Here is a 27,941-nt window from a genome sequence, read left to right on the forward strand (position 1 = left end):
TTTTCATCCCAGGTCTATTGTGTATACCCTGGCTATTTAGTAACCAGTAAACCACTCTCCCCTTTCTGTAGATTTAGTACTAACTTAGAGAAAGGATACAAAGAAGAGTTTGTATTGAACAGCTCAGGATTGCCTTTTTAGGTGGAAGAAACAGGCTCTGGAGTTGGATCTGCTTCCTTTCAAATCCTGGTAATGTCATTGCCCAGCTGTGAGACCTTGAGCAAATTATTTACTTTTCTGAGCCTAAAGTATTTGTGAAGATTAAATGAGAAAGGCAAAGTGCCTGGCATGTGGTTATCAATCAGTGCCTAATAGGTATCACCATTATCATCAACATCATTATTATTATTAATACATATTTAGTAGTGAAATAAGGTGTCTGTTTTTGTGTTATTTTAACCAGTGACATTCAGCAAATTGCATTAATTTAAATGTGTTTCATAAGTGTCACATAAAATCAAGCTTTAAACAAGAGAATGAGCTAACATTTATTTGTAATCTTGTCAATCACCTCACCTTGCAAAGTACTTTACATATACTGTTTTAATCTTTTATATCATGGTAAGTAGATAATGTCTTCATTTCACAGGTAAGAAAACAGACTCAGAGTTTAAGCATTTTGCCTAAGGACATGCAGGAGAAATAATAGTAGTCAGAAATCAAGGTTCTCTTAACATGATACTAATACAAACATTAACATTATTTTCCTTTACCTCTTTTTTGTTTTGTTTTTAATCTGTTTTCTGGACCGCAAGGAAAACTGAGGGTAAAAAGTTTAGGAGATGTGAGTAGCAAAAGTCTGGTACTGCAGTTTTGAGCTCTGAGCAAAGATTCATTCTCCCTGTTTAACAGAGAAAAACTTCTTAATTGTATGCTATACTTGTAATCTTGACCCAGTTATCATGAAAATCTATGCCACTGATAATGAGAAGATCCAAGTAAAAGTAGGAATATATTTAGCACAACTTTGGTGTGCTTTTAAAATAATAATAACTGCAGCAAGCAATGACATCAACTTTTTATATGAAGGATAGTGCATTTGAACTGGAGCAGTGCACAAGCTTTCATGCATTCAGAGAGTAACGAGCCTTGGGGAATCATGAGTAAGTTAATTTCTTTGATAGAGCTAGCTTGATTTGGTAGGGAGTTCGAAGAGGCTTGTTTTCCAATGGGATCATAAGGTATGTTCAAATTCCTGTAAACTAATGGTTCATATCTGTAAGAATCTGGCTGAATCCAGCCCTGTAACAACCAAGTTAGAAATAATGGGGATTTTTAATTACTTTGTTTGTGTAATTTGACTTTGTCACTGATTCCATTAGCTTTTGGATTGCAAGGTTTGAACATTTTGTCTGGGAAAAACAGAATTAAAGCCATTAGGGTAAAATTCCTTTTAGTTTTTATATAACAGATTGCAATTCACCCTACTTTTTTACTCAAACAAGTGAGGCTGATTCCTGATTAGATGGTGTTTGAAAAGTTGAAGGAAACTTTGTATTTATTTCTTTAGCAGCTAGAATTTGTTGTGCTATCAGTGAAAATCTATTGGAATTAGCTGAACTGGTTCCTTAATAAGTTTTGTTTCTATGTCCATCCAGCAAATTTAGGTTATAAATGTAAAAGAAAAGTTCAAGTATTGAGGGGCTGTATCTTAGGAACATTTTGCATGATTTTCAGAACCTTTTCATTATTCTGCTGTGATTTGATTAAGATTAAAGGTGGTAGCAATTCCCCGTGTTTAGGTACTAAATAATAATTATTAATTAAATCATTATTTCAGAATTCCTCAAAAAAGCTGACCTTACTTACCTACCCAGAATTTGATCTGTAATTCACAAGGCAGTAGACTACAGAATGAAAACTGAAAGGATGTAGAAAGATTGTTTTCCATATTTAAATACAGCAGTACTGAGTTTTCTGATATAGTGTAGATAACCTAAATGCTAAAAGATTCATATTAATACTTTGTAATTGCTACTTTCTCTAATGGATTATATGTATATATGATTTGAGGTATACCTTGAAAGAAGCATAAGACTCAGTTGACTGAAAAAAGGGGGCAGAATAGGAAAAGTATTCTTGTTGGTAGAAGTGTTCACTAAAGTATTCAGTGAACAAGTAACCAGTTTGAACTTACTTTGGGGATATTGGGTAAAGATGTGGGGGGAAGTTTGATTATGATTTTCATACCACCTTTAAAAGCACAATAACATGGACTAGAAATAACATTAAATTAGACACTGGAAAATCTGGATTCTAGTTTTTGTTTTACCATTGATTAGGCCCATACTTCACTGGAATATAGATTACATTTATCTTATAGGTGCTGAAGGTGGTGCAATGTATCTAGCAGATTGCCTGATAGCTGTTAGACTAGATGGGACACTCCATAGTCAACCAGTTGAATTAATGGATTAATTCTTTTTTGTTGTTGTTGTTTGAGATGGAGTCTTGCTCTCTTCCCAGGCTGGAGTGCAGTGGTGTGATCTTGGCTCACTGCAGCCTCCGCCTCCCAGGTTCAAATGATACTCCTGACTCAGCCTCTTGAGTAGGTGGGAATACAGGCATGTGCCAACATGCCCAGCTAATTTTTATATTTTTAGTAGAGACGGGGTTTCACCACGTTGGCTGGGACGGTCTTGACCTCCTCGTGATTCGCCAGCTTCGGCCCCCCAAAGTGTTGGTATTACAGGAGTGAGCCGCGCCTAGCTGGCTAATGGGTTAATTCTAACTTTGACGTAGAATTAATCTCTGGACCACATTTCTGTCATCGGAACAAGGAAGGACTGTTAATCTGGTTCCTTCTAGATCTGTGATCCTGTGACCATTTAGTAGCTGTGGAGAGCTATTAACCATTTTTGAGCAGTGTGATTATATTAAATGATATCAGATGATTGGAAATGGTTACATGTCAGATGCTTAAATGGATATCAGATGGTTGGAGCTAGCCACAATGTAAAACACAAATTGGAGATGAAGAGAATGGAAATACGAGGCCCATCTTAAATTGGTCTAAGCTTAAAGAGATGAGGTATTAGAAATTAGAACTTTGATGGTTACTTTTGTAATACAAAAACAATGACTTGAGAGGCAGCAAAGAAGCCAGTAAAAACCTTTTTTTTTTTTTTTCTGCTTGGTCAGAGATCTTTGGCTATTGGAGAAGAGTAAGAGTACTAGTCACAAAACCATTTCCCAGTTGTTTTTAACTTTATCTTTGTTTTAAGAGCCCATAGAGAATAATAGTAGTACTTAAATATCGTCGGGGAAGAAGCATCCAACGATGACTAAGGTTTCTTCTCTGGACTATGGAAATAATGACACGATTGAAAAAAATGGGGGAAATCCAGAGAAAGGCACTGAGTTTGAGAGAAAGAGGAATTACTTTAGATATGTAAACTGTTATCTATTTGTGAATGGTATTTTTGTTGTATATATTGAAAACTCTTATTTTGATTTATAGAAAAGGTTGCTCTTTATAGAATCTAGATATTTAGATATTTGGCCGGGTGCGGTGGCTCAAGCCTGTAATCCCAGCACTTTGGGAGGCTGAGACGGGCGGATCACGAGGTCAGGAGATCGAGACCATCCTGGCTAACATGGTGAAACCCCGTCTCTACTAAAAAATACAAAAACTAGCTGGGCGAGGTGGCGGCGCCTGTAGTCCCAGCTGCTCCGGAGGCTGAGGCAGGAGAATGGCGTGAACCCGGGAGGCGGAGCTTGCAGTGAGCTGAGATCGCGCCACTGCACTCCAGCCTGTTCGACAGAGCCAGACTCCGTCTCAAAAAAAAAAAAAAAAAAGAATCTAGATATTTGTGCCTACATCATACCTTTGTCTCCTCAAGCCCCCAAAAGTCCCCTCAGCTTGGTTTATTTGTTGCCTAATAGAGTTTTAAAACTACCCACATCTTTATATCTGATGGACCTTTGAAGCAGGACACATGGCACTTGTTTTCTAGCTCTTTCATTTAGCCAAGCACGGTCCTACGCAGGCTTGTTCATGCACTTAAGTTAGAGGTAGGCTGCACTTTTGCAGCGCACATTGCTGCATTTCTGAGCAATACCTGACATCCTAGACTCCTCAGTAGTAATAAATTGTATTGAGCCAGAGATTAGTGGTAGTTGCTTTGAGATAGCCTGTTAGAATTGGTAGCATTTCTAACCTTTAGATATATTACTTCCAAACAGCTTCCAAGCCATTGTCTTATGCTCCTGTTGGTAATTGAAGCCTTAGCATCCACTGTCTTCATCAGGATTCAAGCCTACAAAATTACAAGGGAGAGAGGACTTTAATCCGTTACCCATTATAACAAAGCAATGAGCAATTCTGTTTCTACAATCTTTGTTAATGCCCTGAAGAAAAACTTTCCCTTAATCACTAAAATTAAAGTAGTTTTTATTTGGGTCTATGAGATCTTCCTAGCAAGTGGAGTGCCTTAATTTTGAGACTTATAGGAGGGAGAAGAAGCAAAAAATTCATACCACTTGTGTACATAAATACTGTTGATTTTTTTTAAATGTACTGTGAAAGAGTAGTAAAGCAGTCTGCCTTAATATCACTGCCTTTTAAATCAGGCGAACAGAGGAACTATTGTCTCCACTTTAAAAACAAATGTAAGGGATATAGTCCAGGTCATGCAAACATAGTATACGATGGATTGAACTGACAACTCAGCCCCAGTATTGTGATTCCCTGTCCAGTGTTTGTTTGGCTACATCTTCTGAGTTTCTACTTTGTTCATTGAAAATCCCCTTTTTCTTTTAAAGTGATTGGGGAAAGGGAGTGTTTTCGGTAAATGGGTTTCTAGTGTACAGACAGTTAAGCATCTAAGAAAGGTTTTGATAGGTCAAGGAGACAGAACCTGTGGACAAAGTAGGTGGAGCATTGAGCAAGTAAAAATCTCAGTTTGCTTGTCCAGGAATCTATTACTGTTGGCAGAGAAGCAGGAGGAGTATTAACAGAATAGTTTTCCTGCTGTTGGGCATGTAGTTTTGTCAATCTAGAATAGATCTGTTGTTGGCTGAGTAGAGCAAATTCATGTCTGAGAGTTGGGGAAGCATGGCTAGTGTTAAACAAGAAACTGTGTTTCAGTCTGACTTTGATGTCTGCCTTCCTTATGCTGTGGGCTAATGTATATCATAGCCATTTTTTCCCTCATTTTCCTCCAATAAGAAATCTGTTTTGCCTTTTCTGATGGATATTTTTACAAAGAAAGACTTTTGCTCAGTATTTGTCATCATACATTCTCATTGCTGCTGCTACCCTCAGAAGGATTGTATAAATGAGGTAGGTAAGAATTTCCAGTATATATATCAGTCTATATTGTAGCCTTTTTGCTGATATTGGTAGAAAGTTTCCATTAAAATATTGAAATTGTTAACTTGAGAATGCTTTAAAAATATTTAGAGTTCTATAATTTAGTGAATTTATACTGTATTCTGTGTGAGGAAGAGGTAGGCTTTTGTTAATTCTGAATGGTTAGGGAGAAGTTTACTTTTATTAAGAGTTCCTGTTAATGTTACCCTACCACAGTCAAAGCATAAGCTTTTAAGAAGCAAGTGCTGGCAGTTTTTAGGATCTGAAAGACTGAGTCAGAGAACCCCGTATTATGACCCACTTTTGTTTCTCTAGCAGATTAGTTGGCAAAACATGGTCTATAGAATTCAAATGAGAAGTCAGTCCATAAAATGTGTACATGTTTTTGTGGGTTTTTTAGTTCAAATAACGCAACATAAAATTTGATAAACATTTCTCTTATATCAGACTCTTACTGTGCTGTCATAGAGTTACAGTTGTTCATTTTTTGTACCCCATTTAAAATTGTGCAGAAGTGGCCTTTGTGTTTTGTAATGAGTATACAGTAGATGTTCAAGAAACACTTACATTTAATGAAGAAAAATAAGCTACTATCCCAAGTCAAAAAAGCGTATGACACTACTGCCTAAAGATAACTCTTGTGAATTAGAAAAGTAAGAGAAAAATAATTTGTAGAGCCAGTGAGTTGTTGGCTCTGGAGGAGTGGACTGAGAGGGCTGTATGTCCTTAACAAACTCTGGTTTTGTTCTGTGTAAGATAGTAGCCCAACTTATCTAGCTTAGTTCTTTTTTCTTCTTTTATCATGAAAACATCTTGTTACCATTATTTTGTTCTGTCTGGCGCTTAAAATCGTGTTTTAGAATAATCTAGTTCACCTTTCAAAAATTATCAGTTATAAAAATTACATTGAGTTCTCATGTCTTAAGAACAAGAAGCCTGTAAGTATATTTTAAAAACTGTAATTTTGTATTTATTTTAAACAGCTTTTTATTACATGTCCCAGATGACTTTTCTGTGGGTCACTTTTACTATCAGGTTTCATAATCATTGCATGTACACTTTTACTTTTAATATACAATACCTGTATATGCTTGCTTCTTAAATGATTCAGAATACCTCTGCTAGGTAGTTTAATAATCCTGGCTTATTGATGGTTGCTGACTGGTAAAATTCCTTGTTATATTTTTCAGTATTTAAGTGGGTAGCATTAAGCAGTCTTAATATTTTAATACCAGCTACTGGACTGGTAAGGTGTGTCTCAGTTTTATTGGCTCCCTTGGCACCTACAGTACATTTTTTAAGGCAGTAGTAGTAGTTGAATATGTGGTATAGCATTGGTATGGAATTTTCTATACAAAACTCTTGACTAAAGGTTGAAAAAGCAGCAGAACCTACTAAATGTTAAATTGTATTATGCACAGTTACTGGTTTTGCTGTATCTTAATACCTGTTTTGCTCAATAAGTATTCCTATTTGTAAAGTAGTGAATTCATACATGTTGGCAGGGATAGGATTAGCAAGAGGATTATTATTAAGGATAATCAAGGATGAAAGCAGGTTCAAGAGAAGATTTTCCTTCCTTTATTATCTTTGGTGATTGCTTTTTTACTCAGGTAGCCGTGGGTCAGCGAACTTAATACTTCAGAGAGCTTTGAACCCAGATACGACATTTGAATTCAGTTGTTGTAAATTCAGATAGACAAGTTGGACAGGTATTATCATTATTGGCTAGACAGAAAATCTGAAGCTCAGAACTACTTCTGTTTGTCCAGTTCACACTGAATTCAAGTCTTTTATTGTTAAATGTTTCTGTCCTTTCAATGTGCCTATGCTAGATTAAAACAGAAGAATCAGTATACATTTGCTTTGTTAAATTAATACATAGTTTTATTGCCAGTAGGCTACATACATTCCCCTGAAATGTATGTGCTTATGGAAGAAGGAATCTTTTTTTTGAGACAGGGTCTCACTGGGTCACCCAGGCTAGAGGGCAGTGGCATGATCATGGCTCACTGCAGCCTTTACCTCCCGGGCTCAAATCATGCTCTGGCCCAGCCTCCTGAGTAAGTGGACTGCAGGCACATGTGCCGCCACACCCAACTACTACAGGCACATGTGCCACCACACCCCACTAGTTTTTGTCTCATTGGAGAGACAGGGTCTTGCTTTGTGCCCATGCTGGGCTCAAACGATCCTCCTGCCTCGGCCTCCCAAAGTGCTGGGACTTACAGGTTTGAGCCACCACACCTGGCCCTAGACTTTTAAAATGCTATCAAAGTAATCAGAAGAGCCAGTTGTGTTAGCTCACACCAGTAATCCCAGCAGTTTGAGAGGCCAAGGTGGAAGGATCGTTTGAGCCCAGTTCAAGATTAGCCTGGGCAACACAGCAAGACTTTGTTTCTCCAAAAAGACAAAAAATTAGCTGGGCATGGTGGTGCACACCTGTAGTCCCAGCTACTTGGGAGGCTGAGGCAGGAGGAGTTTGAGGCTGCAGTGAGCCACAATCCCACCACTGCACTCCAGCCTTGGCAACAGAGCAAGAACTTCTTTTCTTTTTTTTTTTTTGGAGACAGAGGCTTGCTCGGTCACCCAGGCTGGAGTGCAATGGCTCTGTCTGGGCTCACTGCAACCTCTGCCTCCTGGGTTCAAATGATTCTCCTGCCTCAGCCTCTCAAGCAGCTGGGATTACAGACACCCGCCATCATGCCCAGCTAATTTTTGTAGAGATGGGGTTTCACCGTGTTGGCCAGGCTGGTCTCAGGTGATCCGCCTGCCTTGGCCTCCCAAAGTGCTGGGATTATAGGCGTGAGCCACCGCGCCTGGCCAAAAACTTATCTTTACAAAAAAAAAGTTTATGCAGTTTTTACGTGTTTATTGTAGAAAACTAAAACCAAATGTAAACCAAAATACAGTTGTTCCTCCTTGTCTGGGGAATTGGTTCCAGGACTCCACACTCCTGTGGATACCAAAATTTGAAAATGCTCAAGTTCCAGAAATGTAAAATGACCCATAATATTTACATGTAAAAATTATTTACAATATCTAATACACTGTGAGTGCTATATAAGCAGTTGTTATACTGAGTTGTTTAGATAATAATGACAGGAAAAGCCTGTACGTGTTCAGTACAGATGCAGTTTTCTCCTTTAAATTTTCAATGTACAGTTGGTTGAATCCACAGACGTGGAAACCATGAATAAGAAGGGCTAACTGTACTCAGTTTCTGCTACCAGAGAATTTTTAGTGCATGGTATTCATTTTTTTTCTTGCATTTCCTATTTTCGTAAGTCTTAAGTTTGAAATACCAGCTTGCTCAATTAAAGCAGCCTTTGCTTCAGCAGCATTATTTTGTTTTCACTAGAATTATATGAAGATAAAAACAAGCTGGGAGAAACTTAGATGGAGTTTGAAAAATAAGATGAGGAAAATACAGATAGTGAGTCTTTGTAGTCATTCTCATAAATGAAGCTTTTAAATACATGAATTTAACTTTAGGGTCAGCCCTACTGCACAGCTCCTTGCTGTGAAAAGTTAGCCCTGGGAGTAGAATTCTCCAAATTGGGTCTTTGGAATAATACAATGAGTAATTGAGTATTATCCAGTTTTGGATATAACTCTTGTACTTAAAAGACTTTAGAGCTAATCATTTGATATATTTCATTTATTTCATTTAGATCTATGAGAGATTACATGCGTTTCTGTGATTTATTAGTTACTAATTTTGTTTTACCATATCTGTCATTGAAACTATAGATAATTAGAATTATGTATATTTAATAACTTAACTTTTCTGACCACCCCACCCCAACTCCATTCCCTTTGTTTTATGTGTCTGTTGACTTACAGTGCCCCTTGAACAGCGTATCAGTGCTTCAGCTCTCGATCTGTGTGGTGACTTAGATGAGGTCGGAATAGATGAGATATTTTTCTCTTTCACCCCACCTCTTAGACAGTAGCATTTGGTTCTTACATCTTACGTATATTTTCCACACATTGCTGTTTTGGTTTTGGTTTTGGTTTTAAAGATGGAGTCTTGCTATGTCACCAGGCTGGAGTACAGTGGCTCGACCTCGGCTCACTGCAACCTCTGCCTCCTGGGTTCAAGAGATTCTCCTGCCTCAGCCTCCTGAGTAGCTGGGACTACAGGCACGCACTACCATGCCTGTCTAATTTTTGTATTTTTAGTAGAGACGAGGTTTCACCGTGTTGGCCAGGATGGTCTCAATCTCTTGACCTCGTGATCCACCCACCTTGGCCTCCCCAAAGTGCTGGGATGACAGGCGTGAGCCACAGCGCCCAACCTGAAAATTTATTTTTAAAGAATTTATTATCTGGGTATGGTGGCTCACGCCTGTCATCCCAGCACTTTGGGAGGCCGAAGAGGGCAGATCACCTGAGGTCAGGTGTTTGAGACCAGCCTGGCCAACATGGAGAAACCCCCATCCCGTCTCTACTAAAAATAAAAAAATTAGCTGGGCGTGGTGGTGTATACCTGTACTCCCAGCTACTCAAGAGGCTGAGGCAGGAGGATCGTGTGAACCCAGGAGGCAGAGGTTGTAGTGAGCCAAGATCACACCACTGCACTCCATACTGGCAACAGAGCAAGACTCCATCTCGGGGAAAAATTTTTTTTTTTTTTAATTTATTTATTATTATTATACATTAAGTTGTAGGGTACATGTGCATAACGTGCAGGTTTGTTACATATGTATACTTGTGCCTTGTTGGTGTGCTGCACCCATCCACTCGTCATTTACATCAGGTATAACTCCCAATGCAATCCCTCCCCCCTCCCCCCTGCCCCCTCCCCATGATAGGCCCCGGTGTGTGATGTTCCCCTTCCTGAGTCCAAGTGATCTCATTGTTCAGTTCCCACCCATGAGTGAGAACATGCGGTGTTTGGTTTTCTGTTCTTGTGATAGTTTGCTAAGAATGATGGTTTCCAGCTGCATCCATGTCCCTACAAAGGACACAAACTCATCCTTTTTTATGGCTGCATAGTATTCCATGGTGTATATGTGCCACATTTTCTTAATCCAATCTGTCACTGATGGACATTTGGGTTGATTCCAAGTCTTTGCTATTGTGAATAGTGCCGCAATAAACATACGTGTGCATGTGTCTTTATAGCAGCATAATTTATAATCCTTTGGGTATATACCCAGTAATGGGATGTCTGGGTCATATGGTACATCTAGTTCTAGATCCTTGAGGAATCGCCATACTGTTTTCCGTAATGGTTGAACTAGTTTACAATCCCACCAACAGTGTAAAAGTGTTCCTATTTCTCCACATCCTCTCCAGCACCTGTTGTTTCCTGACTTTTTAATGATTGCCATTCTAACTGGTGTGAGATGGATATGAACAGACATTTCTCAAAAGAAGACATTCATACAGCCAACAGACACATGAAAAAATGCTCATCATCACTGGCCATCAGAGAAATGCAAATCAAAACCACAATGAAAAATTTTTTAAAAAAAGAAAGAATTTATTTATTCTTTATAAAGATTTTAAACTATTACTGTGATGACTACTATGTAGTATCACATGTAATAGTGGTAATGAGTTTTCTTCTGAGATTAATTGCAGAGCTTGTCTTTCGCATGGGTCCAATATTTTACTTTTCAGTGTGTTTTATTTGTGCAGGACAATTTGCCCTTCAGTTATCATACCAAAACAATATAAATCCTCAACTCCTTTGAGTTTGTTAAAGATTACTATGATAATACAATGTCTGCCAAACTAAGCATATGAATTCATGCCCACACATGGGTTTGGTGTTCCAAATAGTTAAATCCTGTATTGATTGATGTGTTTAGGGAACAAGGTTGAACAAAAGATCTTCTAACCGATTAGAACATTTAGCTTTCTTTTTTAGTCAATAACCCTTTACTTGAAACACAGCAGAAGATATTATTAACATCTGCCTAAATTTTTTCATTGCCACATATGGAAGTAAGTGACCCCACTGTCACTGTTCCATGTTTTCTTGTGAAGAGCTAAATTGCCACTACCCAACTGTGACACTGCAGGGTAGTGTGGACCAACTCCTGCAGGCAAATCAGAAAAAAAGCCAGGATAGTAAGAAAGGAACCTAGAAGAACCTTAATTGGAAATTTAAAAAACAAAGGTCAAAGACCCTGCTTTTTATTAATGTATTTCTGTTTATGCTTTTCAGGGGGTGAAGCCAGCCAGTTTTGACAAAGTAGCAATTCCTGAAGTGAAGGAAATTATTGAAGGATGCATACGACAAAACAAAGATGAAAGGTAAGTTGCCTCTTTTGACCTGAGTGATACTTGAACAAAACCTAAAAAGTAATGTGCTTTGAGTACAACACTCATTCTTCGGTGTATTTAATATTTGTGATTGGTTTCTCTATTTGTGCCTGTAACATTTTTAAAGATAGGGTTTTGTTCATTATGGTTATACAGATGTGATATACTGGAACACTGTAAAAATATGGTTTGGTAGAGTTTCAGTAAACCAGAACCACCGTAAACATAGCTACATTCCATGAGAACTACTTACTTAAAACATCAGCATGATTTGTGAAACTCAAAAAAGAGTTTAGTATCTAACACAGGAAATCTTTCCTTAGTCCTTTACCATTGAATTCTAAATGGTGAAATAAAACCTTGGCTCTTTAAAGTCAACTGAACTATTATAGGTCTGATTTGCTGTCCTTATGTCGGAATTGAAGAAGAGCAAAACACAAAAATTCCTAAGTAAAAAGAGAAGACTTCACCCAGGGGTTAGAAAGAGATGTGGCTTTGTCATTTGTACTAACAGAGGAGTTTTCTTAGAGGAGTAGCAAGTATCTGATCTCCCATATAGCTGATTCATCACCCGTTAGGCATGGTGAAGGTCCAGTGTCTGCTTTTGGAAAACAGTCTATCTTTGCCACCCCTTCCATCCTCCAAAAAAGAAAAAGGAGACCAGCTAGTACAAATATAAATTGCAAATTGAGCATAATCAACCACCTGAAGAATGAGAGCAACCAGATATATCAACCAAATTAAAGAATGCCATCATGGCCGGGCGCGGTGGCTCAAGCCTGTAATCCCAGCACTTTGGGAGGCCGAGACGGGCGGATCACGAGTTCAGGAGATCGAGACCATCCTGGCTAAGACGGTGAAACCCCGTCTCTACTAAAATACAAAAAAAAAAAATTAGCCGGGCGAGGTGGCGGGCGCCTGTACTCCCAGCTACTCGGGAGGCTGAGGCAGGAGAATGGCGTGAACCCGGGAGGCGGGGCTTGCAGTGAGCTGAGATCCGGCCACTGCACTCCAGCCTGAGCTACAGAGCGAGACTCCGTCTCAAAAAAAAAAAAAAAAAAAAAAAAAGAATGCCATCATTTCACCTCTCCAGTCTCGTTCTTTTTATAACATCATTATTTAGGAGAGCTTAACTTCATGGTTTTTAAGGCTTTATTAAGTAAAAATTTAGTTTGAGTTTTCATTTGTATATATGCTGGGTCATTAAATCTCTTCAAGAACTTTTTTTTTTTTTACTATAAACAAAGGAATGTTTGTTTCAACTCTTTTTTTTTTTTTTTGACATAGTCTTGTTCTGTCACCTAGGCTGGAGTACAGTGGCACAGTCTCAGCTCACTGCAACCTCTGCCTCCCGGGTTCAAGTAATTCTCCCGTCTCAGCCTCCTGAGTAGCTGGAACTATAGGCGCACATCACCACGCCCGGCTAATTTTTGTATTTTTAGTAGAGACAGGGTTTCACCATATTGGTCAGGCAGGTCGCGGACTCCTGACCTGAGGTGAACCACCCACCTTGGCCTCCCAAAGTACTGGGATTGCAGGTGTGAGTCACTGCACCCAGCCTGTTTCAACTCTTGATGGAGCAGCTTATTAGATTATTGGCATATTGAAATCATTTTATCTTAAGACTGTTTCGCAATCAGACTTCTGCTTGCCCAGTACACAAATTATTGAACAAGGATTAAGAGAACTTATTGGTGTAAATAAAGCTTACTGTGTTAGAAGGTACCAAACTAGAAACAAAAATATTTATTTTCTAGTTTTTATTTCAGCATTTACACCTTTTATAACTGTGAGCAAGATTCTCAACCTTTCTGCGCCTCCATTTCCCAATAATCAGGAGATGATATTGAATTGGGTGTTGGTCAACAAGATCATAAATTTGAAGATTTATGTTACTTATAAAATGCTATATAAATGATCATGTGGTATTTTGAAGCTTTAATAGAGCCAATTGTGTTAGCTCACCATTACTAGTATACTATTACTAAAGAGATCATTGGATTTAAAAATTACCACTATCAGTTCTTATTCATGAATGAGATTGTTACGATGTTTTATAACTTGAGAGTAAACCTCTGTAGTTACCATTCAAATGCAGCAATGTAAAAATGAGTTATAAACTTTCCCATGTATTTTTTCCCATTTTTTTTCTTCTGTGAATAACAATAATTGGCCACATTTGAAAATTATTTTTTCAAACTAATGGTGTTTTATTTTTGTTCCTTTTCTTTCCCCTCTGTTTGGAAGATATTCCATCAAAGACCTTTTGAATCATGCCTTCTTCCAAGAGGAAACAGGAGTACGGGTAGAATTAGCAGAAGAAGACGATGGAGAAAAAATAGCCATAAAATTATGGCTACGTATTGAAGATATTAAGAAATTAAAGGGAAAATACAAAGACAATGAAGCTATTGAGTTTTCTTTTGATTTAGAGAGAGATGTCCCAGAAGATGTTGCTCAAGAAATGGTAAATTGACATTAACTAGCCATTTAAAAATTGATCTAGACTTATATACATCGATACTATTATTAAGCAAAAAAGCAGTTGATGAAGTGCTGTGTGTGACATATCCCATTGACAGAAAATTGTGATGGCCCTAAAAGTTATCTTTGATTAGTGGGATTTTCCAGTGTGTGTTTTTTGTTTTTTGTTTTTTTAACTCCCTTCTTTGTATTGCTTTTATAATGGGTGTTAGATTTTATAGTCTTTTTTAAAAGTAAATTTTTTTTTTTGAGGGAGAGAGAGACAGGGTCTTGCTCTGTCACCAGGCTGGAGTGCAGTGGCCTGATAATCAGAGCTTACTGCAGCCTTAAACTCCTGAACTCAAGCAGTCCTTCTGCCTCAGCTTCCCGGGAAGCTGGGACCATAGGGACGTGCCACTACGCCTGACTAGTTTTTGTATTTTTAGTATAGGCAGGCGTGATCCTCCCATCTCAGCCTCCCAAAGTGCTGGGAGTACAGGTGTGAGCCACTTCGCCTGGCCAAAAGTTATTTTTGAGAAAATATGTAGAGAGAGATATATATACATAGGGATAGATGGATGAGATAGATAGGTAGAACTAGTAGAATGCATTCCAAAGTCATTTTGAAAAGTCTGTAAGATTGAGTGACTCCCAGTTTATATAAGCATCATTCATTTAGAATGACAAGTTACTTTTCTACATATTGGTGCATTTGCCTTTGATCAGTTATCTGGATGAACCCTATAAACAGACATAGGACCATGAATTGTTTTTACTTTGAAGAGAGTTTTCCTGATCAAATATTAGTAGGAAGCCTTTGATGTATTATTATTTGAAGTATGTCTAAAAGATCACTCTTCCATAAGGAAACCCTTCCCCAAATTTATGCTTGCCATAGTGCCCAAAATAGCTAATTATTATGGAAAGATAACTCAGAATATCTCTACTCAGATTTATAAGAACCATTCAAAAGTGGTAGTTGCCTCTGGGAAGAGATCAGGTATGAGTTACTTGTGTTTAACTGTTAGTTGTTTGTATTATCTGAGCTTTTTGGCTTTTTTGGAGGGGAGGAGGAGTGTTAAATCTTCATATTCGTACCACAGTTGTTTTATCAGATTAAGTGGTTGCCTTGTAAAAGAAAGTAAAATCAACACAGTTTAATGTTAATTGTTACAAATGAGGGGGAAATACAGTGAATAGAACAGAGTACCTTACTTGGTTTAGGAACTGAGGTTTTAGTTGCCCCATTGTTTTGTTGTTTGTTATAAGGAGTGAAGGTATACCTACCCTTCGAGTTTCTGCAAAAATGGTGGTACCCACTCCTCAAGTATCTACAAAGATGGTAGGGAAATGCATAATGCAGACCAGGAATTTTACAGTTCGGTTAAGGCCAGTCCTGAGAGAATTCTTTGTTCCTCCTCTTCTCGAATTTTTTACAATGCCTTTTTTTGGGCGGTGGGGGGGCGAATGGGCGGGTGTTGTTTTCTTTCAGTATACTACTGCTTAATATACCCTTTTATTCTGTAGGTAGAGTCTGGGTATGTCTGTGAAGGTGATCACAAGACCATGGCTAAAGCTATCAAAGACAGAGTATCATTAATTAAGAGAAAACGAGAGCAGCGGCAGTTGGTACGGGAGGAGCAAGAAAAAAAAAAGCAGGAAGAGAGCAGTGTCAAACAGCAGGTAGAACAATCAAATGCTTCCCAGACAGGAATCAAGCAGCTCCCTTCTGCTAGCACCGGCGTACCTACCGCTTCTACCACTTCAGCTTCAGTTTCTACACAAGTAGAACCTGAAGAACCCGAGGCAGATCAACATCAACAGCTACAGTACCAGCAACCCAGTATATCTGTGTTATGTACGTATCTTGGGAAGTGGACAGATAGGCTAATGATTCTCCTAATTGGTTTTTTTAGCTTCTTGTTATTTTGCATTGGCTTCTTGGTTTTGAATTATGAATCCTACTATTATACAAAATTTGAAATGGTTGTTGTCTAGCTTCTCTTGATTCTTATATCTGTGACTAGGAGAATAGAAGGATGGGGTGGTAAGGAAATGTGATTAGGATACAAAATAATTTTATAAACTCCAACATCCTGGAGGTTTCAATTTGTAGATTTCTACTTTTCACAATTTATTTAAATAAAATGGAATTAATAATGAAGAATGAAGCGGCTTGGCTACTAAAATTGAACCCATCAGTCTGGTTGAGCTCTTTTAGCAAAGCTGAGTGGTGTATAGACTAAAAACTAATGAGAACACTGGTTATTAATTTAATTACCTGTTTAACACTGAGAACCTTCTGGCCTCCATACTTTGAAAGCTGTGTCAAATTTAAGGCTTATAGTGTTCCATGTTGTTTCCCTTAGTCTTCAGGTGATAAGATTCTGTGATAGCCATATGGATTCCTCATTTAAATATAGAAATCTAAGGAATATGGCCGTAATTCATTTTTTATTTAGTTCAAATCTGTGCAAAGAATAACTAGTTACCCCTAATATAATGGGTCTAAAATATGAGAAAATGTGAACCTCCGTTTTGTGATTTGTCTTTCTCTCTCTTTTTCCTTTTTTTTTTTGGGTGATTCATTTTTCCTTCAGCTGATGGGACGGTTGACAGTGGTCAGGGATCCTCTGTCTTCACAGAATCTCGTGTGAGCAGCCAGCAGACAGTTTCATATGGTTCCCAACATGAACAGGCACATTCTGCAGGCACAGTCCCAGGGCATGTACCTTCTGCTGTCCAAGCACAATCTCAGCCCCATGGGGTATATCCACCCTCAAGTGTGGTAAGTAAATGCTTAAGGGAATGTAATACTACAGTGAGGGCCAATGGATAGTCTGCTAAATTAAAATTCTTTGTACAAACCAAGTAGCAGTATGAGTCTGAAGTAGAAAATATAAAATGCTGTATCTCTAAAGGCTTATTCTAGAGTATAATTAGAGTAGTCCTGGTAGAGTAGGATATAGACATTAATGTGTGGGCATTAGCTGAACTGCCTACATGAAGCAACTACATAGAAGATTTAGACTAGTCTGCATTTTTACTAAAGGTAATGCTCTCTTTAGCACTTGAGTTGAAACTATTCACAGCAATAAAAGCTGGACGTACAAATGTTTTGCGGGTGGGGCAAGGAGAGTTTTTCAAAAGCTTGTTAAAATAATTACTAAGTATTTCCTGTAAGATTCCATATCGTACAAAACACAGGTAAGACCTTCAAACCATTATAGAATGCTGCATGTGGGTACTCTAGATTGAGGGAATCCTTTATTTGAATGACTGTTTAATTTAGCGCTTGTGTTGAGTTAATCATCAGTTGCTGTGTGTGTTCCTGCCTTTTAAAGTCTGTGTTGGACACAAGTTCTTTCCCTAGTATATGTTCTTTTGCTTTTTCCCTTTAGTTGGTAACTGTTTTATTACTGATTTCAGAATCAACTTACGGAAATTATTTCCTGAAACATTTTATGCTTGTACACACAGACACACACAGACACACACACACACACACACACACAATTATCCTATGTTTTACATTAGGCACTCTTGCTTCTCATATAGAGAATGTTAAAGTAGATCATCAGATAATACCCCATTTCTTCTGTTGACCTCAGAGGAAAATAAAATACGTCATCTGCCTCTGAAAGGTACTAGAAAATAAGTAACTTGTCACCGTATAGCACTTGTTTAGTGAGATCTTTAAGCAGACAGATTTCCCCCTCCTTCTCAGAAAGCTTTTAATCTAAACTTTGTGGAATTCTTGCCCTTCTTTAAATGAAAATCTTTGTTAAGAAAATACTTCTGCTTGTTCTGATTTTTTTATCCTATAGCTTGGAATAAAAGATGTTCATTTGTTTCAGAGTCCATTTAATCCTGCTTTGGCTAGGTCTCAAGATGAATGGCCACAATAACACAAATAAAAAACAACTAATGTACTAATTTTTTTTTTAACAATCTACTTTCTCTCTTTAAAATAATTAAGTGAGGGTAGGATAGAAGAACTTTATAAAGGCTGCACAGAAAATATATTTTTGTGTTCTGACAAATATTACTTGTCAGCATTTCTTGTCAGTTTCTACTTTTAATTGATTTTTTTCTGGATTATTATAACTAGATTTTGCTAAAACTCTTGTTTTGTTTTTTTAAATTTTCTCTTGTCTATACTCATCATGGGGGAGCATTAGTTCTCTGTTTTAGAAAGCAAGTAGAATGACCATGAAGATCCTAAGTATTTGAGCCACTAATACAGCCATGTTTATTGATGCTCTAAAAACAGACGTTCTTGCTTTTTAATGACAGTGTTCTATGGAGGTATTATGAAGACTTATTAAATATTGAGAATTTAAAAATTTGTCTAATTCTATTCTTGTCTCATTTCAGGAATGTGGCTTACAATAATATAGACAAATTATAAGTGAAATTTTAGAAATTAGAATAAAAGAAATAAGGCTGGAGAGAAATTAAAACAGGAGTGAACTAAATAATCATATGATGATTTTTAAATCCTTGCTATTAGTGGGCCACAGATTTGACCCAAAGCATTCTACACAGCCAAGTTTTGGAAATGAAAACATAGTTTTCATAGTTCACAACATCTAAAAGGAAAGTAACAGTCTTATTCAAGACAACCTTTATAGTATTGCTCATACTGCCTTATAACTGTATTAAACCCTGTGCCTGAAAATTTTTTTAAGTTATTCTTTTTTTTTTTTTTTTTTTTGACAGAGTCTCATTCTGTCTCCCAGGTGGGAATACAGTGGCATGATCTTGGCTCACTGCAACTTCCACCTCCTGGGCTCAAGCGATTCTCCTGCCTCAGCCTCCCCAATAGCTAAGATTACAGGCACCCGTCACCATGCCCAGTTAATTTTTGTATTTTTTTATTAGAGACTCAATTTCACCGTGTTGGCTAGACTGGTCTCGAACTCCTGACCTCAAGTGATCCACCTGCCTCGGCCTCCCAAATTGCCAGGATTTACAGGTGTGAGCCACCACGCCCAGCCTAAATTATTCTTCAGAGATCCAGATTGAAGATATTCTCCCATTGATTACTTTGTAAAAGTACAAAATATTTCCTATATCCAGTTGTGAATTTCTTCTAGAAAGCCAAACTTTTTCCTAGTAGTAGATCATGACTTTTTACCTTTACAAATAAAGAGTGGCAAGTATAAGAAATACTGTGAGCCAGCAACTTTCCATCTCATGTCTTCTAAAATAGAAATGAGAGTCTTTTTCTGAGGTTTCCAGAGCTCTCGCAAAATAATCCAATCTTAAAATTCTCTGTATCTTTTAATGTACTTTAAACTAATAGAATTCATTCTTGTTGAATCTTAAGTTTGCCAAAGTTGCAAGCTAATATTCATTGCTTTCCCTGTTTGCACCCTTCAGTCAGCTGGTCATTCTTAATTCATACACTCATAACACTTGGTGTTATTTCAGAATATTTAGCATGATAATTGATCATTATCATGATCATTCATTAAAAAAACCTGTACTTGACTGACAACCTAGAATAGTTGTGATCTGTCAGATGTGTGCTATGTTGAGTTATAGCTCTCCTCAAAAAAAAAACTGACTTTGTGGAATTGGGAGAGGATGGAACATTTCTTTATGCAACTATGCCCTGTTATCATTGTACTTTTATTTTGTTTTCAAAGTACTGTGTTTTCATGTGTGTGTTTGTTTTCCGTTTAGCCTCGTCGTGGCCGTAGCATGTCGGTTTGTGTTCCCCATCTTTCTGCTGTTCCCTCTCTGTCCCGCATCTCTCCCAGTGCTCCTTCCACCCCACCACCAGTGCTGTCTGCACCTCTTTCTCCTTCCCTCCTTCGGACTGCCCCTGAGGAAACTTTTGCCGAAAAGCTTTCTAAAGCATTGGAGAGTGTCCTGCCTATGCACTCTGCCTCTCAGCGCAAGCACCGACGCTCCAGCCTGCCTTCCCTCTTTGTCAGTACTGTATGTAACTGTAAACTTCTGACAAATGAACAATTATTACCAATGAATACATCCAGGCAACAAGAATTTTTATTAAAATTGAATAAAGAACAGGACTAAACTCAGTTATATTATGCTTCTAGGATACCAGTTATTCCTATAGGAAAGTTTTTTTGTAATGAGGCTCTAAGGGGGAATAAAAAGCAAGGAGGTAATGAGAGAGAATACTTATAATGTCCTTGGCACATACCAGCATGTGTCCAATAAAATTTACCTTTTATTATATCTTCCTATTTCCTATCAACATAAAATTCTTTCATTTTCGTATTCTAGTTTTAAAAGTATTACTTAATTTTAAAGTTATTGCCTTAATCAAAAGCAAATTTTATCAAACATTACCCAAACATTTTTTCTCCTCACTTTATTCTAAGGAGACACTAATGAAACTGGATGAGTCCTTTTTTTTTTTTTAATAACGTTAGTCAGCAAAGGATAACCTTGGAGTGAACATTTATTTTAATTTAATCATTTATGTAAGATGATGTGTCAGCAAACCAAAGGGCTACATAATGTTCCCCCATGGGAGTATTTTTTCCTTAGGTTTCAACCTAAGGTGGGACTGTAGCTCTTTGTGTGACTTTCTTTGGCTCCATTAATGTTTATAAAAGATATATTTCTTAAAATTATTTTAAGCATGTGGGTTCTTGCTGCTGCTTTTCCAAATAAAGAGTATAGTTAACTTTCTGACTAGCAACCCTAGAATTTTCTGATTTTTACTTAGGAGAATGAAGAACTGTACAATATTATGGCTTTGAGACATACCATGAGTAAATAACAATAAAATGAGCATTCTTATTGAAAATAGAAATCCTCTTTTAGCTATTGTGAACAGTTGATCTACTTTGCCAGCTCGATAAGGATCTTTCCTATGGAAGAATGAAACTGAATTATTTTAAAAGGGGGAGTCTGTGATAGTAAATTATTTGCTTATTTATTTATTTATTGGAGGTGGAATCTTGCTCTGTTGCCAGGCTGCAGTGCAGTGGCATGATCTCAACTCACGGCAACCTCTGCCTCCCGGGTTCAAGTGATTCTCCTGCCTCAGCCTCCCGAGTAGCTCGGACTACAGGCGCATGCCCCCACACCCAGCTAATTTTTGCATTTTAGTAGAGATGGGTTTCACCATGTTTGGCCAGGATGGTCTCGATCTCCTGACCTTGGGATCCACCCTCTTCAGCCTCCCACAGTGCTGGGATTATAGGCGTGAGCTATCGCTCCCAGCCGATACTGATTTATTATAGTGTATATTGTTTGCATTTGGCAAGCTATGTTTCTAAATTTAGTCTTAAATCTAGAACTGCTTCTTGAATAAAAAGTGCTATCAAATAAAATTGGCTGTCATTTATATTACCCTTGTCAGTTGATTTGAATACCAGGATGTCAGAATCAGAAAATTCATGGTTACAGCCGGGCTTGGTGGCTCATGCCTCTAATCCTAGCACTTTGGGAGGCCGAAGTGAGCAGATCACTGGAGGTCAGGAGTTTGAGACCAGCCTGGCCAACATGGCAAAGCACGTCTCTACTAAAAATACAAAAATTAGCTGGACGTGGTGGCACATGTGTGTAGTCCCAGCTATTTGGGAGGCTGAGGCAGGAGAATCCCTTGAACCCAGGAGGCGGAGGTTGCAATGAGCCAAGATTGTGTCGCTGCACTCCGGCCTGGGCAACAGAGCAAGACTCTATCTCAAAAAAAGAAAAAAGAAATTTCATGGTTATGCAACTCTTATTTAGGATCAGAAAAGTGGACATTTTGTGATTTAACTCTGTAACATGTTTCGTGTAGTAAAAATATAGTAAAACTATTAATCATCTAGTTTGGGATAGATAGGAGAAAGACATTACTGTCACTAGTCAAATTATGTATCTTTTCCTATCTACCAAAAATCTCTTCTGATTTCTAGTTAGAAGGCATACTATTAATTGATAAGAAAATAACACTGAAGGCCTCTAACATATCACAGTATAATAAGTATATAGGGCAAGTTAGTTCACTTTAAATTAAATTAAGTTAAATTAAATTAAAGCACACTTCTTATAGTATAGAACTAGTCGGGCTTTTATGCCTTGTTTTAGTTCTTATTCTTTAACTCTTTTTCTGTTGATATAATTTACATTAATGCTTAAGAGTAAACTTTAAGTGTGGGTAAAAACGAAATAATTACTTACAAAGCTTAATTCTTCATTTCCTTTGAGAGAGAAAAGTTATGGAAAAGCAGCTCTTATCTAAAGCAAAGAGCCCACAGATTGATTTCATTGGCCCTGGATGTATTTAATGGGTTTTTACTGTGCACATAATTTCCAGAAGCATTGTTATTTATTTATTAATTATAAATTTGGTGTAACCATTTCATAAGGTTACACAAAACTACCCAGTTGTGCATGTCTGATGTAATTTCACATATGAATGTATGAATTACTTGTCTTATTCATGTTGATACAGCCTCAGTCCATGGCGCATCCGTGTGGGGGGACCCCAACATACCCAGAATCACAGATATTTTTCCCAACTATTCATGAACGTCCAGTTTCTTTCTCACCACCTCCCACCTGCCCACCGAAAGTAGCCATTTCCCAGCGGCGTAAGAGCACCTCCTTCCTGGAAGCCCAAACTCACCACCTCCCACCCCTGCTGAGGACTGTCGGCCAGAGTCTTCTTCCGCCTGGGGGCAGCCCAACTCACTGGACACCAGAGGCTGTAGTTATGCTGGGTACTACAGCCAGTAGAGTAACTGGAGAGTCATGTGAGATACAGGTCCATCCTATGTGTGAACCATCTCAAGTTTACAGTGATTATAGACCTGGACTAGTACTTCCAGAAGAAGCTCACTATTTTATTCCTCAGGAAGCAGTGTATCTAGCTGGGGTACAGTACCAGGCCCGGGTGGCAGAACAGTATGAGGGCATTCCATACAACTCATCAGTACTGTCAAGTCCTATGAAACAGATACCTGAACAGAAGCCAGTACAAGGGGGCCCTACTTCAAGTTCTGTCTTTGAATTTCCATCTGGACAGGCTTTCCTGGTAGGACACCTTCAGAATCTAAGATTAGATTCTGGATTGAGTCCAGGATCTCCCCTCTCTAGTATTTCTGCACCTATCAGTACAGATGCTACACGTTTGAAATTTCACCCTGTCTTTGTTCCTCATTCTGCGCCCGCTGTGTTAACTCATAACAATGAGAGCAGAAGCAACTGTGTATTTGAATTTCATGTTCACACACCAAGCTCCTCTTCAGGAGAAGGAGGTGGAATTTTACCTCAGCGTGTTTACCGAAATCGGCAGGTTGCAGTGGACTTGAATCAAGAAGAACTGCCTCCTCAATCAGTTGGATTACATGGCTACCTGCAGCCTGTGACTGAAGAAAAGCATAATTACCATGCCCCAGAATTGACCGTTTCTGTGGTAGAGCCTATCGGACAGAACTGGCCAATAGGAAGCCCAGAATATTCCAGTGATTCCTCACAAATCACTTCTTCAGACCCCAGTGATTTTCAGTCACCTCCCCCTACAGGGGGAGCAGCTGCATCTTTTGGCTCTGACGTCTCATTACCCTTTATCCATCTGCCTCAGACAGTGTTACAAGAATCCCCACTTTTCTTCTGTTTCCCCCAAGGAACCACATCTCAGCAGGTCTTAACTGCCTCATTTTCTTCAGGAGGATCTGCACTTCATCCACAGGTTATAGGAAAACTTCCACAATTATTTTAAACTACCCTACTTTGCACCACAACATTTAAATTTTCTATTCCTCATTTCCCTGAATCATAGATTTTTGAGAAATACTGTTTAACTTTATCAGTAGAGTTTCCCCATCTTTGGAGGGTTGTGAACTACATATATGTATTTAAAAACAAAATATGAGAGAAGCTACCTGATTTACCTATTATATGTGAAAACCGGTGGAAAAAAGAACGCAAAAACTAGAATTTTAGTCATTCATCAAAATCAATGACTTCTATCCCTATGCACATTATTTTCAACCAGTAGTGAAAATGCAAGTGTATATAATGTATGGTTGACCCAGAATTATTTAGGAATACAAATCTTAAATATTACTTTCTTCCTCCAAACAAGTTTTTAAAAAATAGGGTAAATTTTTTTTCTGTAAAATATAAAAAAAAGGAAAATAGGGAATGCTTTTTTTGGAGTAGTAGTAATAATACACAGAATTTTCATTAGTGTAGAAGGATCTAAAAAGACAAAATATATCTTACGGGAACAAAAAAAGATAGAAAAGGAAACAGTTTAGGAATTTGCCTTAAATGAAAATGCCTTTTTAAAATGGCATCAGTCAAGCAGGTTGCTGTGTATTATTATATGTCCAAATAAAATGCTAATTCATAAAATTAAGGACTGATTCTAATTTCTAGCAATTAACAATCTAGTGGGTGGTGGGCTTTTTTTTGTTATAAGAATTTGTGATATGTTGCAAGCTAAGGAAGAGTAGACATCTCAGGCCTTATATTTTCCTCAACAAATTTGATTTTAGTTATTTATGTGTATGAGCATATACACACTTAGCATATAAAGACAATGTAATGAACGTAATAGAATTCAAAAGTACAGTCAGTGTTTACTGTTTCATATATTCATTTGGTATATTTTATCAAATGTGTACATCTTGTAAAATCCACGTAGAAGACTATGCAGTTATATATTGAAGACATTTGGATATCCTACATATTCTACTCTTTTAAAAAGTACTATGTGTTGTTCTTCCTACTTTCTTCCCTCATCAGGAGCATAAACAACTCCCAAAATTACACAAATTATCAATTATTTAGAGTTGTACTAAGACACAAAAAGATCCAGAAGCTTGAAAACTATACATGGGCATGCAGTATATTCACATCAGTATTCAAGTTGCAGCCCCTATTATAAATATTAATGTATTGCCAGTAATTATCCTTTAGACTTTCCAAAGTAAAAAATACCAGGTGGTTAATGTATAGACATACTACAGAAGGAATCAATGCTTACAATAGTTAAGCTGCAGTGGAATGTGATATTATATCCATGTAAGCTTTAAGGAACCCCTTCTAAACTGAAATGGAATGACAAAAGTGGTAGCCTTTTCATTTCTTTAACGTACCTATATATAGTCCTGCATTCATTTCTCACTTTCTCATTTGTTTTAATTTGGACTTCTCAATAATCAGAACGCTCTAGTTGGGGTTTCTCAGACTCAACGCTGTTGACATCTGAGGTTGGATAATTCTTTGCTGCGGTGGACTGTTCTATGTATTGTAGGATATTTAGCAACATCCTTGGTTTATGCCTCCTAAATACTAGTAGCAGCATCTCCCTCACTTGTGACAACCAGAAGTATCTCCACACATTGCCCAGTGCCCCCCTGGGGGTGGCACTGTTGCTCCTGGATAGCAATGATCGTCCTAGGTACTTAGCAGTTGATGATGATAACAGATTTTTTGATACTTTTGATAAAAGTCATTGTGGCACTACAAGAAGTATTACCAAATTAGCATTACCAAATACCTTTCTTTAATTTTTCAGCTAAATTTCAGATTGATAGTATTAACACTTTGTTCCTGATTATTGTATTTCTAATAACAAATTTTATTATGAATCTGACTATTCTAGCCAGCTAAAATTACAGCCTGAGCAGCATTGACAGCTTAGGTTTTCACTATCAGTGGGTTTTGCATGGGTTGGGATTAGAACATGTTGTGTGATATGATCCTTCTCTAAATTTTTCTTACAAAAGATGACCCCGAGGCCTCTCCCATACATGATCAGGTTAATGTTTCATTTTGATCAAGCAAACTCTGAGGAGATTAAATATTCATTGCAAAAGCCTGACCTCTATACACTTACTTTAAGCCTTCTCTAATTTGTTGTGTTCACTTCTTTCCTTCAGGCACAGGGGCAGAGCCAGGGTCAGCCATCCTCAAGTAGCTTAACAGGGGTTTCATCTTCCCAACCCATACAACATCCTCAGCAGGTGAGAACAATGCATTGCAACATTTTATGGATTAGCAGTGGCCAGAACACTATTTTAACATTTGTGATTCGTGATATAAATGGCCTGCTAAGGAAAATTAAGAGGCATACCATGTCTTGTGTTCAATAACAAAGAAAAGACATTTTTTCTGAAACACATTTTCTGTGTTTCACTGAAACAGAAAATGTGTTTCAGAAAAAATCTTTTTTTTTCTTTAATGTGCTTTTGAACAATTTAGTAGACATACATTATTACTGATATAATTGTCTTTTTTTAAAAGAGGATTCTACACTTTTTTTTTTTTTTGAGACAGAGTCTCACTCTGTCACCCAGGCTGGAGTGCAGTGGTGCAATCTTGGCTCACTGCAACCACTGCCTCCCAGGTTCAAGCAATCCTCCCACCTCAGCTTCTCACGTAGCTGGGACTACAGGTGCCTGCCGCCACGCTCAGCTAATTTTTGTATTTTTTAGTAGAGATGGGGTTTCACCATGCTAGCCAGGCTGGTCTCACACTCCTGACCTCAGGTGATCCACCTGCCTCGGCTTTCCAAAGTGCTGGGATTACAGGCGTGTGCCACCTCACCCAGCCTGGATTCTACACATAATTTACGGTACAAAGAATATGTCATTCCTTTTCTTTTTTTTCCCCACTGCTTGCAGCAGTGATTTGTCATTACCTTCATTGTGCTTGCCTCTACTAATCCTGCATTTCTCTTTAATTATTTCTAATCTGTAGAATGATATGTCAGATTTTACACTAAGAGGTATCTAATGAAAGCCTAAGAACAATTACTTCAGGAACTTTTTTTTTTAATAATTATTTATTTATTTATTTTTATTTATTTTTTTTTTTTGAGATGGAGTCTCGCTCTGTCGCCCAGGCTGGAGTGCAGTGGCCGGATCTCAGCTCACTGCAAGCTCTGCCTCCTGGGTTTACGCCATTCTCCTGCCTCAGCCTCCTGAGTAGCTGGGACTACAGATGCCCACCACCTCGCCCGGCTAGTTTTTTGTGTTTTTTAGTAGAGATGGGGTTTCACCATGTTAGCCAGGATGGTCTCGATCTCCTGACCTCGTGATCCGCCCATCTCGGCCTCCCAAAGTGCTGGGATTACAGGCTTGAGCCACTGCGCCAGGCCAATATTTATTTATTTATTTATTTATTTATTTATTTTGAGACAGCCTTGCTCTGTTGCCCAGGCTGGAGTGCAGTGGTGCAATCTTGGCTTACTGCAACTTCCACTTCCCAGGTTCAAGCGATTCTCATGCCTCAGCCGCCCTAGTAGCTGGGACTACAGGTGCATGCCACTATGCCCAGCTAATTTTTGTATTATGTTCTACATATGCCCAGCTAATTTAGCAGAGATGGGTTTCACCATGTTGGCCAGGCTGGTCTTAAACTCCTGACCTCAAGTGATCTACCTGCTTTGGCCTCTCAAAGTGCTGGGAGCCACCGCGCCTGGCCAAAATAATTTTAACTTCTGCTTTGGGGGGATTGTTCCAGAAAGTTCAAGGAATTCAAGAGATTAGTGTAATCCAGATACATCCAACAATAAAACTGGTAATTCTAAAATTAAAGATTTATAGTACATCACTGATACTAGTTAATAGTAATTATTTGCAAGGGAATAATGCATTTTTGGCATAATTGAATACTTATTAGCTATTCGACATAAAATTCATAGCCACTATGTGTGTAATGCAAACTTCCTAATGATAGTTCTCCATGTGGGTTTTCTAATCACCAAACTCTAAACTGGCTTCTGGTTCTATTCGTTTTTAGTTTTGAAACAAAGTTTTCAATTCTTAATTACAAATGGCCCTCTTTCAGTCCAACATTTGGTCATGTAGTCATTCGATACTGGTTTAAGATCAGGAGTTGCTTGTACAAGATGAAAATCACTTAAAGGCACTTTCTACAAAAATAATTGATTAGT

At 38.0% G+C, this 27,941-nt stretch overlaps 1 protein-coding gene across 28 annotated transcripts in view; it reads left to right on the forward strand.

The window, feature by feature from the left end:
• The window catches only part of WNK1 (WNK lysine deficient protein kinase 1), a 156,996-nt gene that overhangs the window by 91,740 nt on the left and 37,315 nt on the right, over positions 1-27,941 (forward strand). For 15 of the 28 annotated variants that reach the window (XM_050746987.1, XM_050747000.1, XM_050746990.1 and 12 more), the window contains exons 5-10: positions 11,496-11,584; positions 13,841-14,060; positions 15,584-15,914; positions 16,657-16,844; positions 22,485-23,723; positions 25,924-26,007. In XM_050746987.1, coding sequence (XP_050602944.1) covers positions 11,496-11,584; positions 13,841-14,060; positions 15,584-15,914; positions 16,657-16,844; positions 22,485-23,723; positions 25,924-26,007 — 2,151 coding nt within the window. The remainder of the gene's footprint in view (positions 1-11,495; positions 11,585-13,840; positions 14,061-15,583; positions 15,915-16,656; positions 16,845-22,484; positions 23,724-25,923; positions 26,008-27,941) is intronic. The other 13 variants (XM_050747008.1, XM_050747004.1, XM_050747009.1 and 10 more) reach the window with 2 other exon arrangements.

This window comes from Macaca thibetana, chromosome 11 (assembly GCF_024542745.1).
Source record: "Macaca thibetana thibetana isolate TM-01 chromosome 11, ASM2454274v1, whole genome shotgun sequence".
NCBI lineage: Eukaryota > Metazoa > Chordata > Mammalia > Primates > Cercopithecidae > Macaca > Macaca thibetana.